Here is a 15,373-nt window from a genome sequence, read left to right as displayed (position 1 = left end):
TAATGTACAACGCGTAACTAGCTAGCTAATTTAACAAGCTAATGTACAACGCGTAACTAGCTAGCTAATTTAACAAGCTAAGAAGTACACTTACTCAAGTAATTTCCATTCCTGCTAGCAAAACATTATAATTAAAATAGTTACAACACTCGACTAAGGACATTTGATTTGATTTGATAATCCCTGTCTCTGAGTTTTCATTTTAACACCGTAAATATAGTGAAATATTGCGTTTAACCCGACACAACTTGCGTCGTTTTTGCCAAGCAAATGGAAAAGGAACGTTCAGAATTCCTCCTCAGCGACCGCCGCGGTCATTAGTGCTGGAAAGGCTACGAGGAAGTCTTCGGAGATAACTATTTTCCATCTGCTGAATGCGAAAAGAAGAGCCGTGTACAATTCGGTGCATAGCGAAGTCAGAACAGGACCGGGGGGGGACCGAAATAGCTCGGCTGACTGACTCCACTAGTGATGTGACAGGAGGGCTGAGAAAAAACAGGAGCTGGAAATAGAAATGGTGCGATCTTCACACGACTCGAGAATGAGCTTCAGCCTGCTTCGTCAATTTCGCGAGGTTAAGATTTCACCTCGTGTATTCTCCTGCGTCGAAATTTTAATTTGGACTTCAATGGAATATATTATGTATGTAAGCCAAGCAGGCAGTTACTGTACAGACACACACACACACACACGCTTAGCCTTTCATTCAGCTTCATGCACAATTTGGTTAATAAGGAGAGGGCTGCTGCTTGTAGAATTATAATTCAGGTTTGCCAGCTTTTATTTTTGCAGTTCTTTTCGGTTTCTTTTCGAGCATTCAGCCCGGGTTTCCCATAGAATTTATTTTCCATAGAAAAATCTTTCTCTCTTTTTATAGCCACAGCTGCAGTGATCTGAAAAAGGCTCAAGACTAGAATTAGATATTCATCTCCATCCAGATGACTCCACATAAGTGGCACGATATGAACGGTTTCGAGTGGATTTCTTTTTTTTGCTTTTTTTTTTCTTTCTTTTTTTTTTAGTTTCTCCTTTCTTTCCTTTCTAAATCGATTTATTCGGAGTGTGAGCTCCACGGAACTTGAAACCCTAATTATAGAAAGCCTTGTAGAGTGAATTTATTTTTAAGTACATCCTATAGCCGAATGAGAAAGGCGGTCTTAATAAGCTCGGCTGTCGGAATTACAGCATGACTTAGCATTTGCTGCAGCATTCGAACGCCTAGAACGTTCTTATGCAACACTGGATGTTGCGTTTACTGTATGTCACCAGGAGTAATCGGGTTCCTGTGAGACAGACTGTGACCCGTCTGTGTGTGTGGGATGTCTATGCTTAATTATATGCACTCGCCGGCCACTCGAACAGGGATACGTGTGCGTCTTAACGCGATTAGCCGATCGGCCAGTCGTGTCGCGCATGAAATCGTGCAGATACAGATCGGAAACCAAAAAAAACATCCCGTTTTTATATCCTTGTTGATGAGAGAGGTCGGGGGAGACTCTGACTTGTGGTTCATATAATCACTCTCTACGGTCGTGGCGAGCAGAAAAGCGTCTCAGAACGCATAACACGTGGCACAACGACATTCCACTCCAATGAAGTCAACCAGATTTTCTGTGGAACTTTCTGGCAAGCTTTCCTGAAATTAATTAATTAATTAAGTAATTAATAGTTCACGTCTTATTTATGTTGTTTTTTTTTTTTGTTTTTTTTTTACCCATTTAGAACACTGTCATCTGTTCGATCGGAGTAGTACATTTATATTAGGTTCCATCCCTAAGTGTTACACATCCCACACACAGACAGACATATTGCTTTTCCCGAAGGCCACAGATGTCCCAACTGCTCAGTCTGACCTGCAGTCTCTGGAGACCCTGAAAAAAAGGCTAAGATGTTCTTCCAGCTGTGAAAGTAGATATCCACCAAGACTCCTCACATCTGGGTCTCCAATCCCCTCCTGCCCACTCACCAGTCACTCTCAGACCCCGGAATTGCTCGACCTGCAGTGTGTAATCACCACAATTAGAAGTAATTACTCCTTAACTTTGTCCAACACTGCTTGAGATAATGACTATGAGTACCTCTGCATGGGAGGTGTGTATGTGCAATCAAGGCTCTATTTATTGACACCAAATGCATTTGCATGGTCTTTTTTTTTTTTTTTGCTTGCTCGAGACAGCTCTTGCTAAGACTTTGCTGTAGCCATGACTATATATGGGTACTTTCCCAGCTCCCGGCTTAGTTCCCCGAACACTCTTACTCATCACGCATTCCCAGACTGAAGAAATGCTTTTCGACACTCCCCATCCCTCCATCCAACCATTCCCTGAAACTTGTGCACCAGATGCTTGCTGACAAAGGAAAGGGAAGTGATTTCATTTTGTGTCTGAAAGGCCCGAGGGTGACGTAATCTGACCAGAGCGACCCTCCCTCTTTCACCTCCGACCGTGACAAAAGGCTTTGTGTTCACTGGATCCATGAAATGTTTTTCCTCACAGGGTAGGGAGAAGCACTGATTAGCCTTGGGGAGACATTAGGACACATTACAGTCAGAAGGCTTAGCAATCTTCCTTGGCCTGGTTCTGATTACATTAGCATTTGCTTTCTTTCTTTCTTTCTTTCTTTCTTTCTTTCTTTTACATCTTCAGGCATATTTATGAACTGGAGCCTTGAATTTGAGTCATGCTTCATGATATAAACGATACATCATACGTAACGAATAAAAAAAAAAATGTCTTGAAGTGTAAAAGTTCGTAAAAGTTCCTGGTATCACTTCGGAACAGTCGTTCCCTTACCAGCCCTCTATGAGTATGTTGAAATGATAGCTGCTTGTAGCTGCTCGACAGTCCAAGCACCGTTGTTATAGAAAATAAATTAACACCTATTGACCAATCAGAATCGAGAATCCAGAAGCATTGTATTGTGCATTATTATTATTTTTTTTTTTAGGAATGCCTCATTTGTGAAACTATTGCTGAATGGATATTGTTACTTCCAAGCTTTAGAAATGTTGTAGCCAAAAATACTTGACTTTTCTGCGGCTTTTTAAAAAAAAAAATTGCGATGCAATTTGCGGAGTTTTTGTGCCTTTTTTTTTTTTTTTGTTGCTGCAGAAATCTACTCGCGTTGGCGAAATAGTTTTGCGTCTCCGCCCAGATCTGCAGAAAACCTGCGGTAATTTTGAAAAAGTACGAGCTCCTTGGAATAGTGCAGAGTTTGCTTGATTTTGCGCTCATTTCTGCGATCGCAAAATCCTCTGGATGGAGTGCAATAATGCGATACGTTAAAAAAAAAAAAAAAAAAAAAAACCAAACAATGTACTGTATAGCTGTAATATGATGTGATGCAATCCAGGAGAAGCTCGATCTGCCTCCGAAAGCTGCAAAAGCTGAACACACATAAGAATCTTTGTCTTGGCCTGTTTTGCTGGTGTAAAGCAGTGAAGAAATGTGACAGGCGAGAAATTTGAGTTGAAAAAATGTCCACGTCTGTCATGTGTTATAAGGAAAGTGACATAAGGGGCTGTCTCTGTTCTAATTTCCGACAATGCTCTGAGCATATGCTTCTTGAATTCAGATTTTTTTTTCCAGAATTCCAGATATCAGACAATCTAACGCCTGCCAATGGTTCCTTGTGTCAGGAACTTTGGGTCTCACTTTTTATCAGATGGTCTGCATTCCATTCAGACAGCTCTGAGTTGTTACAGCAGTCCAATCCCTTTCACACAAAAGATGGAAAGCGTCTGTTTGGATTTACACCCCTGTGTTCGACACATCCGAAACCCTCTGCGCATTCTTCCAGTCCAGGCTTCCGCTCCTCTGTAGGGATCTTCAAGTTATGGTAACGTTCTAGCTACTTACACTTTTTAGGTAACGTTCTAGCTAGTTAGATTTTTAGGTAACATTCTAGCTAGTTATATTTTTAGGTAACGTTCTAGCTAGTTAGATTTTTAGGTAACGTTCTAGCTAGTTAGATTTTTAGGTAACATTCTAGCTAGTTAGATTTTTAGGTAACGTTCTAGCTAGTTAGATTTTTAGGTAACGTTCTAGCTGCTTACACTTTTTAGGTAACGTTCTAGCTAGTTAGGCTCTTTAGGTAACATTCTAGTTTGTTAGATTTTTAGGTAACGTTCTAGCTAGTTAGATTTTTAGGTAACATTCTAGCTAGTTAGATTTTTAGGTAACGTTCTAGCTAGTTAGATTTTTAGGTAACATTCTAGCTAGTTAGATTTTTAGGTAACGTTCTAGCTAGTTAGATTTTTAGGTAACGTTCTAGCTGCTTACACTTTTTAGGTAACGTTCTAGCTGCTTACACTTTTTAGGTAACGTTCTAGCTAGTTAGGCTCTTTAGGTAACATTCTAGTTTGTTATATTTTTAGGTAACATTCTAGCTAGTTAGATTTTTAGGTAACATTCTAGCTAGTTAGATTTTTAGGTAACATTCTAGCTAGTTAGATTTTTAGGTAACGTTCTAGCTAGTTAGATTTTTAGGTAACATTCTAGCTAGTTAGATTTTTAGGTAACATTCTAGCTAGTTAGATTTTTAGGTAACGTTCTAGCTAGTTAGATTTTTAGGTAACGTTCTAGCTGCTTACACTTTTTAGGTAACGTTCTAGCTAGTTAGGCTCTTTAGGTAACATTCTAGTTTGTTAGATTTTTAGGTAACGTTCTAGCTAGTTAGATTTTTAGGTAACATTCTAGCTAGTTAGATTTTTAGGTAACGTTCTAGCTAGTTAGATTTTTAGGTAACATTCTAGCTAGTTAGATTTTTAGGTAACGTTCTAGCTAGTTAGATTTTTAGGTAACGTTCTAGCTGCTTACACTTTTTAGGTAACGTTCTAGCTGCTTACACTTTTTAGGTAACGTTCTAGCTAGTTAGGCTCTTTAGGTAACATTCTAGTTTGTTATATTTTTAGGTAACATTCTAGCTAGTTAGATTTTTAGGTAACGTTCTAGCTAGTTAGATTTTTAGGTAACGTTCTAGCTAGTTAGATTTTTAGGTAACGTTCTAGCTGCTTACACTTTTTAGGTAACGTTCTAGCTAGTTAGGCTCTTTAGGTAACATTCTAGTTTGTTAGATTTTTAGGTAACATTCTAGCTAGTTAGATTTTTAGGTAACGTTCTAGCTAGTTAGACTCTTTAGGTAACGTTCTAGCTAGTTAGATTTTTAGGTAACGTTCTAGCTAGTTAGATTTTTAGTTAACGTTCTAGGTAGTTAGATGTTTAGGTAATGTTCTAGCTAGTTAGACTCTTTAGGTAACGTTCTAGCTAGTTAGTTTTTTAGGTAACGTTCTAGCTAGTTAGACTGGCAATTGTTAGCCACCCGAAGTTAGGTGCTCAGTAGGAATTTAACTGTTTAAGCAGAACATAAAAATGTTTTGTTTTGTTTTATTAGCTTGACCACTCTGAAAGCATCTACTTTTTCCTGGGAAATCGCTGACGCTTCAATTTTGGCCTAATCTACAGAAAAACAATATTTTTTGAAAACTGAATTTTATTCTGACTTTGTAAAATCACAAAACCGTAACACTACAGGTGAAATATACTTTGGTGTAAAATGTACATTTATTATATACGCCACAGAAAATGTAATGTGAATAAAAAATCAATTTGACCAAATTCACATTCAAATACGTTTGTCAGCTTGTCCACCTTAAGCACGGCAAGGAAAGTGACAGTCGTTCAGCCGTAGATGTGTTCCTGAATATTCACAATCGCATTCACATCATCGCAGGCATCACAGCGTTTCGATGCTCAGGAGGCTGCACATGCTTTTGTCTAGCCACAGTTGGCTGAATCCACAGCTTCTGATATCCTTGTCATTGCATGTAATTGCATCAGAGCCATTTTAGGTACAGTGGTGTGAAAGAACACTGTTCCCTCATGTATACAGTGTGGAAGCAGGCAGGGGGTGGGCGGTGCGGTGGTCTCCGTTGCCATGACAGCAGGGCGGTACATGCTCGTCAATGGGTGTGTGTGAGCCGAGTCTGTGCTTCTGTGTGGTCCACGAAAAACAAAGTAATGGAAGCCTGTCAAACTATGAGCTCAGAGAATGGGTTCAGTGTGATGCGTTTTTTTTTTTTTTTTTTTTTAAATGGCCTCTCGGTCTTTCAGCTTAAAGGATGGAAAGGATGGTGATGGTTGGGGTGGGTGGGGGGTATAGATTCCTACCCCTTTTGGGGTTTTCTAAAGGATGGGGGGTGGGATCACCATTCTGAGCTGCTCTTGTGTGCATAATGCACTCAGTGTGTCCCCATTGAGTACTGACTATTCCTGTAGCCAAACCTGTGCAGAAGAGCAGGAGCTGATAAAGCAGCAAAAAACTGTCATACCCATATGGATATAAACAGACTTATACACACGCACACACACACACACACACACACACACACACACTGGACTTACAAAGCCAAAGCTGACCTGCTAATGTTGGCAAAGAGGGCAGTGGTTCATGTTGAAAATAGGCTAAACTTGTCAGGACACTCCACTGATCTCAGGAGGCAGCGCTGCGCATGTTAATTAATTACTTCAGGTTTTTGCTGCGACAGTATTTTATGTCTAAGCAGGAAGTATGCCATCATTTGGCTTTGTTTCGCAATTTTGTACAGAAAAAAGAGAAAAATGTGGAGGAAGGATTGGTTGAGGAGATTCAGGCAGTGACGATTGTCTGTTCTGCCAAGAGAACTGGAGATACAGTGCAAAAATGTCGCCATTTTTATACCGTGCGTCTCCAGGAACCATGTCGTGTTTGTTTTTATTTTTGCTGTTCCTAACAACCATTTAGGTATGATGTGCTAAATAATCATTTCTTACAAAAATGATAGATGTTATTATGCATACATTTTGCTCTCACTCTCCCACACAAACAGACGGATGATAAACCGGATTCAGGGATCTGCTGCGCGTCAGAGCAGCCGATTCGATTTCCCCTCGGACGCTCGTTGTCCGTTTCGCAACGCTGTTTTCGCTACTAGTCGCTGAGAGGTTCACACTACGAGATTCACGGCAGAGAAAATCAAAGGTGTTTGAAAATATCGGCGCCTCTGTGATCGCTCGCCGGATGAGAAAAGTATCGCGCAGAAGTCCAACTATGTGAAAAACCTGAGAATAAAAAGGATTTCGTTCATTAGTAACGTTTGCGACGCTGGCTAAGGTTAAACGTTTTTAGTTCTCATCTGTGTTATCATGTGCTTAAACTACTGAACCTACAGTCGGCTCTGAAATTATCGGCACTCTTGCTAAATTATTGGCACCCCTGTATTTAGTGTCCTATGCAACAGCACTGACTCTTCTCCTGTAATAACGAATGAGATTAGAGAATACAGAGCAAGACCACGCCTCAAGAATCTCTCCAGATCGGCGGTCCTGGATCCTCGGCCCTCTCTTTTTTCTTGCTGATACAGAATTTCATCATCAACAACTATGTCACGCATTATCTCTTGTTGTAAATTTAGCGGAAGCATATTCGGAGGGTTAACCCAACACCTCCCGAGCCTCCCGAGACCCTGTAAAACCGTCCCTTTCGCCCACCCTATGAGATGACCCCGAAAAGAAGCAAAGTACGACAGATGTTTTTGTACGCTGGGCTTTTGAGGCGCTGTGCATCCGTCCTCTGTTGATGCACTCATGCACTTACGAGGAACACACACTGCACCCTGTCGTGTGTTTGTATGGACCGCTTTCAAACATCACAGTGGAAGGATAATAGTGAGTTGTGTGAAGACACTCCCGTGTGCTGTTAGACAGACAGACACCCCCGGTTTGGTATCGCCATGGTAACGGTAGGGATGCTGTTGGTTACCCTGGTGACAGGCCATCAGGGATGGAGGGGAGGGCTTGTCCTGACATGTTATGCAAGTGAGGAGCAGGAAGGAAGGGAGGCAGGGAATTGTGTGTGTGTGTGTGTGTGCGTGTGTGTGTGCGTGTGCACGCACGTGTGTGTGGCTCCCTGTGGTGATTCTGGCATAGATCCTCTCCCAGCAGGCTAGCGGGACACTCCGTCGCACGGAAGCAGATGTCCATTGTAGCGTTTCGAATGCTTACATTGATTTCTGTTTAGTCGTTCCCCCTCCCCCTTTCCTATTTTTCTCCTGTTGTTTTTTTTTTTATGGCAGAAGGCGGAGCTTCCCATCATGAATAAGTCAAAGATTTTTGTCTTGCACTACTGAACGGGTTTTTTTTTTAATTTTTTTTTTTAGTCTAGACGAATTGTCCTGAATGATTAATATTTCAATTAATAGTTGGGGATTTGGGTATAACCAGCGGTGTTGGGAGAGTTCCAGTCATGCGGAGCGATGCAATAATTAGAGAAGCGCTTAAATACGTTGTGCTTCTGGGGCTCTCGCCGTCTTCGCTCAAATGCTAGAATTGTACTAGTTAGTAAACCGATCAACGTTTAACAGCAGTCCGTCTCTCTCCTAAATTCAAGGCTGCTTTTGTCATGCTTTGTCCTACAGACAGCCGTCAGTGTCGGAGCTGTGTGAGGGTTCCAGAGAACCAGATACCTCCCATACCTCCTTCTTCTTTCTCTGTCTCTTTGTTTCTCTCCGTGTGCCCTTCAAGGGCAAAATCAATACTTCCTGTCCCATCCCCTTTCCCTTCTCCCTTATTATTTAGGAATACACAAAGACACAACGCTTTTTATACCTTGGCTGAGATGTCTATCATATAAGAACATTTGATAGATTTAAAACCAGATTTTAAATAAAAGATTACAACTTAATCATCTTTAAATAAACAGATACAAGCCGTATATTGTGTTAAGTGCTTAGCTATACAGAATAGTAGAAACCTACTGATAAATACCGTTTACTTGCCTTCCGAATACATCACGGAAATTTTTTAATCTGGCTTCTTTCCTAATGTGATCTTTGCAAACCTAAGCAACATTATATATTGAATAATAAGGAATAACACACCACAGGCCATGCCTAAAAATAATCCACACCGAGATGATGCGATATGTTACCGTTACCACCCCGAACAGCACGACTCGAAGTGTTTTATTCCTCTTATACCTCTTAGAACGATTTGCCAAGAAAGAATACAAAGTTTCATTTATTAATGAACGACACGACCACGTTTACAGCTACATTCGGTGTTATGGGACAACTGCGAGGCAAGATTCATTTTTAGGTTTCGAATTCATGTGTCTCAACCTTTTCAACACCCGACGGGTTTTCCCAGACCGCCACATGTTCAGTGATGCTCTGATTAACGTGCTGATTGTGTGTGTGTGGTGGCGTTTATCCGGCGTTCCCGATTTCATCAGCTCAGCTCGTGTCTGCTTTAAAATATTCACAACAGTACCTGTTAGAAAGCATAAAATTAGCATATTTTATTCTGTTAAAAACAGGAGCCGTGAAGAAAAACCTCTCTCTTCCCTCAGGTTTGTGGGAGCAGTATATCAGACTCCACCATCACGAGGTGGTGTAATGATTCCGCCGAGTGCCTCGGTGCTCCTCTGCACCATTTTATAAAAAGTCAGCACTCTGCCTCACGCTTGTGTCTTTATTTCTCCTTTCTCATATGTCTTTCTAGTGTTTTTCTCGATTTCTAAGCAGAACCTTTTACAGCATGCCTTATTTGCATGGAGATGAACAAATTTCCTTTATTTATTTACCAGTAATGTATGAGAAAATGTATCAGAAGACCCAATAAAAGGTTTTCATCAGGAACAAGCCCGTTAGCTAACCGCTTTTATTGCTCTGTCATGTGTTCTTCTGTCAGCTTGGCTTCATTATTCAAACAGCTGGCCGACAGCCATGACGAACCGTCTTCCAGCTACTGTACTCGTTTCGTCCAACTACGCCACACACTCAGTCTCTCCTCACATTTTGAAACACATGCTAGTGTTTCCTTTAATTCGCCCCTGCTTCTAGTCTAAATGAGTCTCTCTTACGCTCTCTTACATCGTCAAAAGCACGAATAAGCGATGCACAGATTTCTACAACTACCCCTCTCTGCAGAACCCAAAGTTCAGGAGGTGGAGTCAGACCTGATCCGGCTCCTCCTACCTACTCACCGAGTAGAAAAGGAGACTGACGGGCTTACCCCCAACCCCCCGAAACAAACAACGACTGAAAGAGGCTCCGGTAAAAGCCTGGAAAAGTGTCACAAAAGAAGAAACCAACTGTTCGGTGATGTCATTCGCAGGCTTATGCAACCGAATATTAAGACTCTTCAAGACTTATCCGTTCCTATACTTTTGCTCTCCTAAAAATTGTCTGGTCTGATACAAAAGGCTCTATGTTCTATGTTGTTGAACACGTCTAGATCTAAATACCAGGAAATAAACGCTGAAATCCAAAACTCTCGTCCCATCTCCATCTTTTGATCTCAAACCCAAATGTCTTTGGTGTACAGCACAAACTAATGAATCGGCCTCGCCGTTCCAATAGTTTCAGAGGGGACGGTAAATCTAATAATAATAATAATAATAATAATAATAATAATAATAATAATAAGTCTCTGCCTTTGGTCGCCCTTTGGAGAAGACACGGAGGCAGGAAAATGAGTAAACGTAACTAGCGAGTCATGCCTTTGCTAAGTAACATACACCATACAACTGGTTCAGAGTTCATTTGAGTTTATTTGTTGCTACGTTTTCTTTCTTTTTTTTCTTTCACTCAGAATGGTATGAAAGCAGATCACATTAAAAGCTTTCTTTTCCTCTTTTTCTTTCACTATATATATAATACAGTATTCCACCGGAGGCAGGAATCGAGTTCTGATGGACCTGACTCCAGGACAGTTTGGTCATATCTTTGCTAAAAGGCACTTCATTGAACTCACCAGTTCATTAATGTTATTAGATGTGTGTTCGAGCGGTGCAAACCGTCTGCAAACCGTCCTGGACTTCAAGTCTCTAGGACAGGAACTGATCCCTTAGTCTCGGTACTGTTTTTTTTGGGGGGTTATTTTTGAGAAATAGTCAACTGAAACCAAATCGACTTCCTCTTAAGATGTATTGTGCAACATCACATGACGACTCGATCACTTTCGATACTCAGTGGAATATAATATTTGTTATATCGCAATTCTTTAAGATATTGTATAATGTTGAAGATTTAAAAAAAAAAAAAAAAAAAAACGTTTTTAAGGTTATAAAAGTAAAACGATTAGTAATCACTGAAAATATATATTTTTTTATGTTTTTTTTTTTTTGTACAATTTTAAAGATTAAGCTTCCAGCCAGGTTGTAATAAAAAACAAACAAACATAAAAACAGGTATCACAACGTCTTGGACTTTATTTCCCATCAGCCGCCAACAGATCACATGACCCTGTCACATGCCTTCGTAATCACACTCACCTGTTTTGTGTTTCACCCTTAATTAGTGTCTCTATTTCAACTCTTCTTCATGGTTGTTCTTTTGTTTGCCTCATGAATAATGTTTTGATTTTTTGTTTCTTTTTTATTTATTAAAAAAAAACAAAAAAAACCCTGCACTTGTATTTATCGTCATCTCAGTGCTATTTTGTTCGAATTTCTGTATACAATTATTTCAACTCTCTTGTTATGCTAGTAATCGATTTTATTTACCTTATCAACTTTATTTGAATTTACATTTGATTCATTTTATTTTGGATATATTTTCACGCTCATTTCTTTATTGGGGTGGCAGTCTTGGGTGGGCTAAAATACTAATCCAGATCTGTAGAAAATGCCATAATGTGGCGTCCTTATCCGTGTAGAATCCCCATTGGAGGTTTCTTTGTCATCTAGCAGGCTACGAAAAAGATGGAATAGCCAACGTGCCATTAGGCTACATCTGACGAAGGGCGCTAGGGTTATGGATTCAATATGGGTAATGGTAGCTGATAATGAACGGAGGAAATCCAATGTTATGCCTCCGAATAATGTGATTAGTGGGAACGGAATAGTTTGCATCAGGGTTAAATGGCAAAACTTTGCTTGTTACTGCATGACATTACACTGAATACTAATCCTGTCTTATCGGGGTGGCCTCTAGCACGGCCTAGCCTGAAGCACGGCCTAGCCTGAAGCACGGCCTAGCCTGAAGCACGGCCTAGCCTGAAGCACGGCCTAGCCTGAAGCACGGCCTAGCATGAAGCACAGCCACCCCATCTTAAAAAGTCAAAAATGCTTGAAGTCTGTTTTCAAAGTTTAAAATGTGTTGTTGTTTTTTTGTTCATTTTGAAAAGGAACAACATTTCCATCTAGGTATGTTTGCATAGTGTGTATTGTGTGTCCACTGAGCCTGCAGTGCCTCGATGGAGTCCACTGTAATCATAGCACTGGACTCGGAGCATATTGGCAGGTAGTACATCTATAAGTGTAAAATGATTACCAGTTTGCTAAGACTCCTCTATTACATCCGCCTAGCAGTTCAATTTAAATTGGCTAAAAGAAATTGAAATTGCAGGCTGCGGTTACAGCAAGAGCTGTACACACTTTCTCGTTGCAAGATCGACATCTTGACGTTCCGACTGCTATAAATCCTAGTCGGAATATTGTAAATGTAAAGAAATCGGAAGTGACGACTCCGTGAGCTGTAAAGCTGCATGTTGTTTTTTTAGGTCACGTTCTAGTCAGAGACAAAACAAAACCATCTGACCAGCACGTGACCCGTAACGACGTGAGCTGCGCAACGCAACCCCGTGTAAACAAACGCTGTGTTTGACGTTGCTGTGTGAGAGAACAACAGCCTGGAAAGAGAGCACGTATTAAAATGTGCAACTAGGGGGAAATTTCAGCATCGCCGCTGTTTCTTGCCATCTCCAGATCTCTGTCTGATTTTCCTCCAAGCTAACGGCGTCACCAACAAATCCAATTAATGTGCAAACATTTCCTTACATGGGGAAAAAAGAGAGAAACTTTTTCGTGTTCCGTCTGGGTCAGCTTTCTTTTAATTTAATCACAGATTCAGGGATTTTTTTTTTTTTAATTTCGAGATTCCTCTAGGGGAAGGGATGTAATTTTGCTGACTTGTGCTTTTTTTATATATATATATAAATAATATATTTTTCACACACACACACACACACACACACTTGCTTCAATGTGGCAGTGAATCAGTGTGTGTGTATATATGTGTGTAGGTTGCCTTGCAAGGTGATAGCTGTTGTATAATTTTATTACCACATGCCTTGTGATAAAATGCTGTAAAATAAATAAATAAAAATCTGCATATTTATTAGATTTCTATTCTCAGATTTAGACATCTTCATATATATATATATATATATATATATATATATATATATATATATATATATATATATATATATATATATATATAATATATATATATATATATATATATATTTTTTTTTTTTCTTTCTTTCAAACAAATAGAGTTTGCTGAATGAATATAAGACTGTAATAGAAGTACATTTCAGTGTTATATTCATGCAGCACCAGAGTGAATGCTCGTGTAGGTGACCTTGAGGGTTGACTGTTAATTAACGACGTTGGTTGCGTTTGTCTCCCTGTTGGTTCTATGGTTACATGTGCTTTTAGCGTAATGATCGATTCGCCACTCTTCATGATTGAAATATATATATATATATATAGGGTTTGTGTGAGCTTGTGCCAGATTCCCGTTCTTGGCTGGCAGGAGCAAAGTGAGGCCCGATGTGATCTTCTGCTGCTGTAGCTCATCCGTCTTAAGGTTTGACGTTTTGAGATGTTTTTCTGCTCACCACGGTTGTAAAGTGCGGTTATTTGAGTTCCCGTAGCCTTCCTGTCCGCTCGAAGCGGTCCGGCCGTTCTCCTCCGACCCTCTCTCGTCAGCACTGAGATGTGTTTTTTGTTTTTCGCACCACGCTGTATCGACTTTAACCTTTTGTGCATGGAAAAAGTCCTAGGAGATCAGCACTTTCCAAAATACACACAAACCACCCTGTCTAGCACCAACAACCACGCCTGTGTCAGAGTCACCAAAATCACATTTTTTTCCTTCTATTTTGATTCACGTGAACATTTAACCGCATTTCAATATCATGTATTGTGCTGCTTCCACGTGATTGGCTCATTGACTGACTGCGTGCCTGAATGACCAGTTGTTCCTATTAAAGTGGTATGTAATGAGCGCGAGCGTGTACTCCTTCTCACTTACTTAATCATGCGCTCAAGCACAAAACAAGCCTGGTTTCTCATTAATGCGAGTCATATTTCACATGTGGTTTTGGTTTGCGAGGCTGTCGGCTGTAGGCTTTGGGTTTCTGGGAAAAAAAAACCCCCAGAAAACGGTTGCGTTCTCACGTATGTTTATGAGGCTGACAGGACACAGCGAGCCTCTCAGTGACAATCGGATTAGTAGACGATGCTTGGCCGAGTGGCGTGAATGACGTGATCAAAAATGAATGAATCCCGAACGCGGCAGGAAATGGAAGTCATTTTTTCAAGCTGCCAGACTGATTGCTTTGGCTTTGTGACTCCTGTTTACTTGCACCTCGTGTAGCCACGGTGTAATTAACAACGAGGAAAGACACTGGGCTGTATTTATTTTCTCCGTACACAGCCTACAGCCTGTTTCCGTCTCTCTTTTTTTAAGTCCTTGGAGCTTTGGAGACTACAGACTATTTAGCATGTTAGCATCATTCCCACACTGGAGCACAATGGCGGAGGCCCCCGCTCGCTGCCCTGTGCATACCACGCTCCGAGCTCACCGATCTTCTGAGCTGCATTTCTAGGTCAGGGGATGTTTTTCTGAATAATAAAGAGTCTGCTTCAATAGAGAATTATTTATATCACTCCAGCAGAAAACTCTGCCTCTGCTAGTCCCTCTGTATTTCTGTCACTCACTGAGTTAAACTATAAATAGTGAAAATATTGATATATAATAATTAACGTGTCAGACTCTGAACGGCTTACTCGAGCACAAAAGCCTTGTTTCTCACTAACACCAGACGTGGAAAAGACACAAGAGTAGAAAATACTCGAGTCCTTGTATGCAGTGACTATACATGAGTACAGTTTTTGAATTTCACCACTGTGTTATTGAAACTGAATACTCGTCCTCTTGCTCAAGTACATTTACAAGATGAAAAAAACATACATTTTGACCTTCAACGTACTTATTACAAATCACTAACACCATGACAGGTTTCTTTTCTGTCCCTATTTTTCATTCCTCGGATGTGTTTTTGTTTTGTTTTGTTTTGTTTTGTTGGTTATCGGCTCATAGAGGATGTAAAAAAAAAAAAAGAAAAGAAAGAAATATCGACCTCATAATTTGCCGTCAAACCTAAAGAAATATGTCAACTTTACGTTTTGTAAATTAGCTTAGCTTTACTTTGGAAATTAGGTTGTTAAAGTAGCTAGCTACTATAACATTGTAAATTAGCTAGCTGGTTAAATATTGTAAATTAGCTTGTTAAATTACCAAGCTAGTTAAAAGTTGTGAATT

At 40.2% G+C, this 15,373-nt stretch overlaps 1 protein-coding gene across 12 annotated transcripts in view; it reads left to right on the top strand.

The window, feature by feature from the left end:
* The window catches only part of dbn1 (drebrin 1), a 67,594-nt gene that overhangs the window by 28,268 nt on the left and 23,953 nt on the right, over nt 1-15,373 (top strand). For 2 of the 12 annotated variants that reach the window (XM_053687827.1, XM_053687829.1), the window contains exon 1: nt 3,127-3,837. The exons of 5 other annotated variants lie outside the window; for them this stretch is intronic. In XM_053687827.1, coding sequence (XP_053543802.1) covers nt 3,476-3,837 — 362 coding nt within the window. In that variant the 5' untranslated portion in view covers nt 3,127-3,475. Of the gene's footprint in view, nt 1-3,121; nt 3,838-15,373 lie in introns of those variants that run through there. 5 more of the 12 variants (XM_053687826.1, XM_053687825.1, XM_053687828.1 and 2 more) reach the window with 5 other exon arrangements.

This window comes from Ictalurus punctatus, chromosome 18 (assembly GCF_001660625.3).
Source record: "Ictalurus punctatus breed USDA103 chromosome 18, Coco_2.0, whole genome shotgun sequence".
Lineage (NCBI taxonomy): Eukaryota > Metazoa > Chordata > Actinopteri > Siluriformes > Ictaluridae > Ictalurus > Ictalurus punctatus.
Note: the sequence above shows the minus strand (reverse complement) of the source record. Positions and strands in the feature narration are given on the sequence as shown.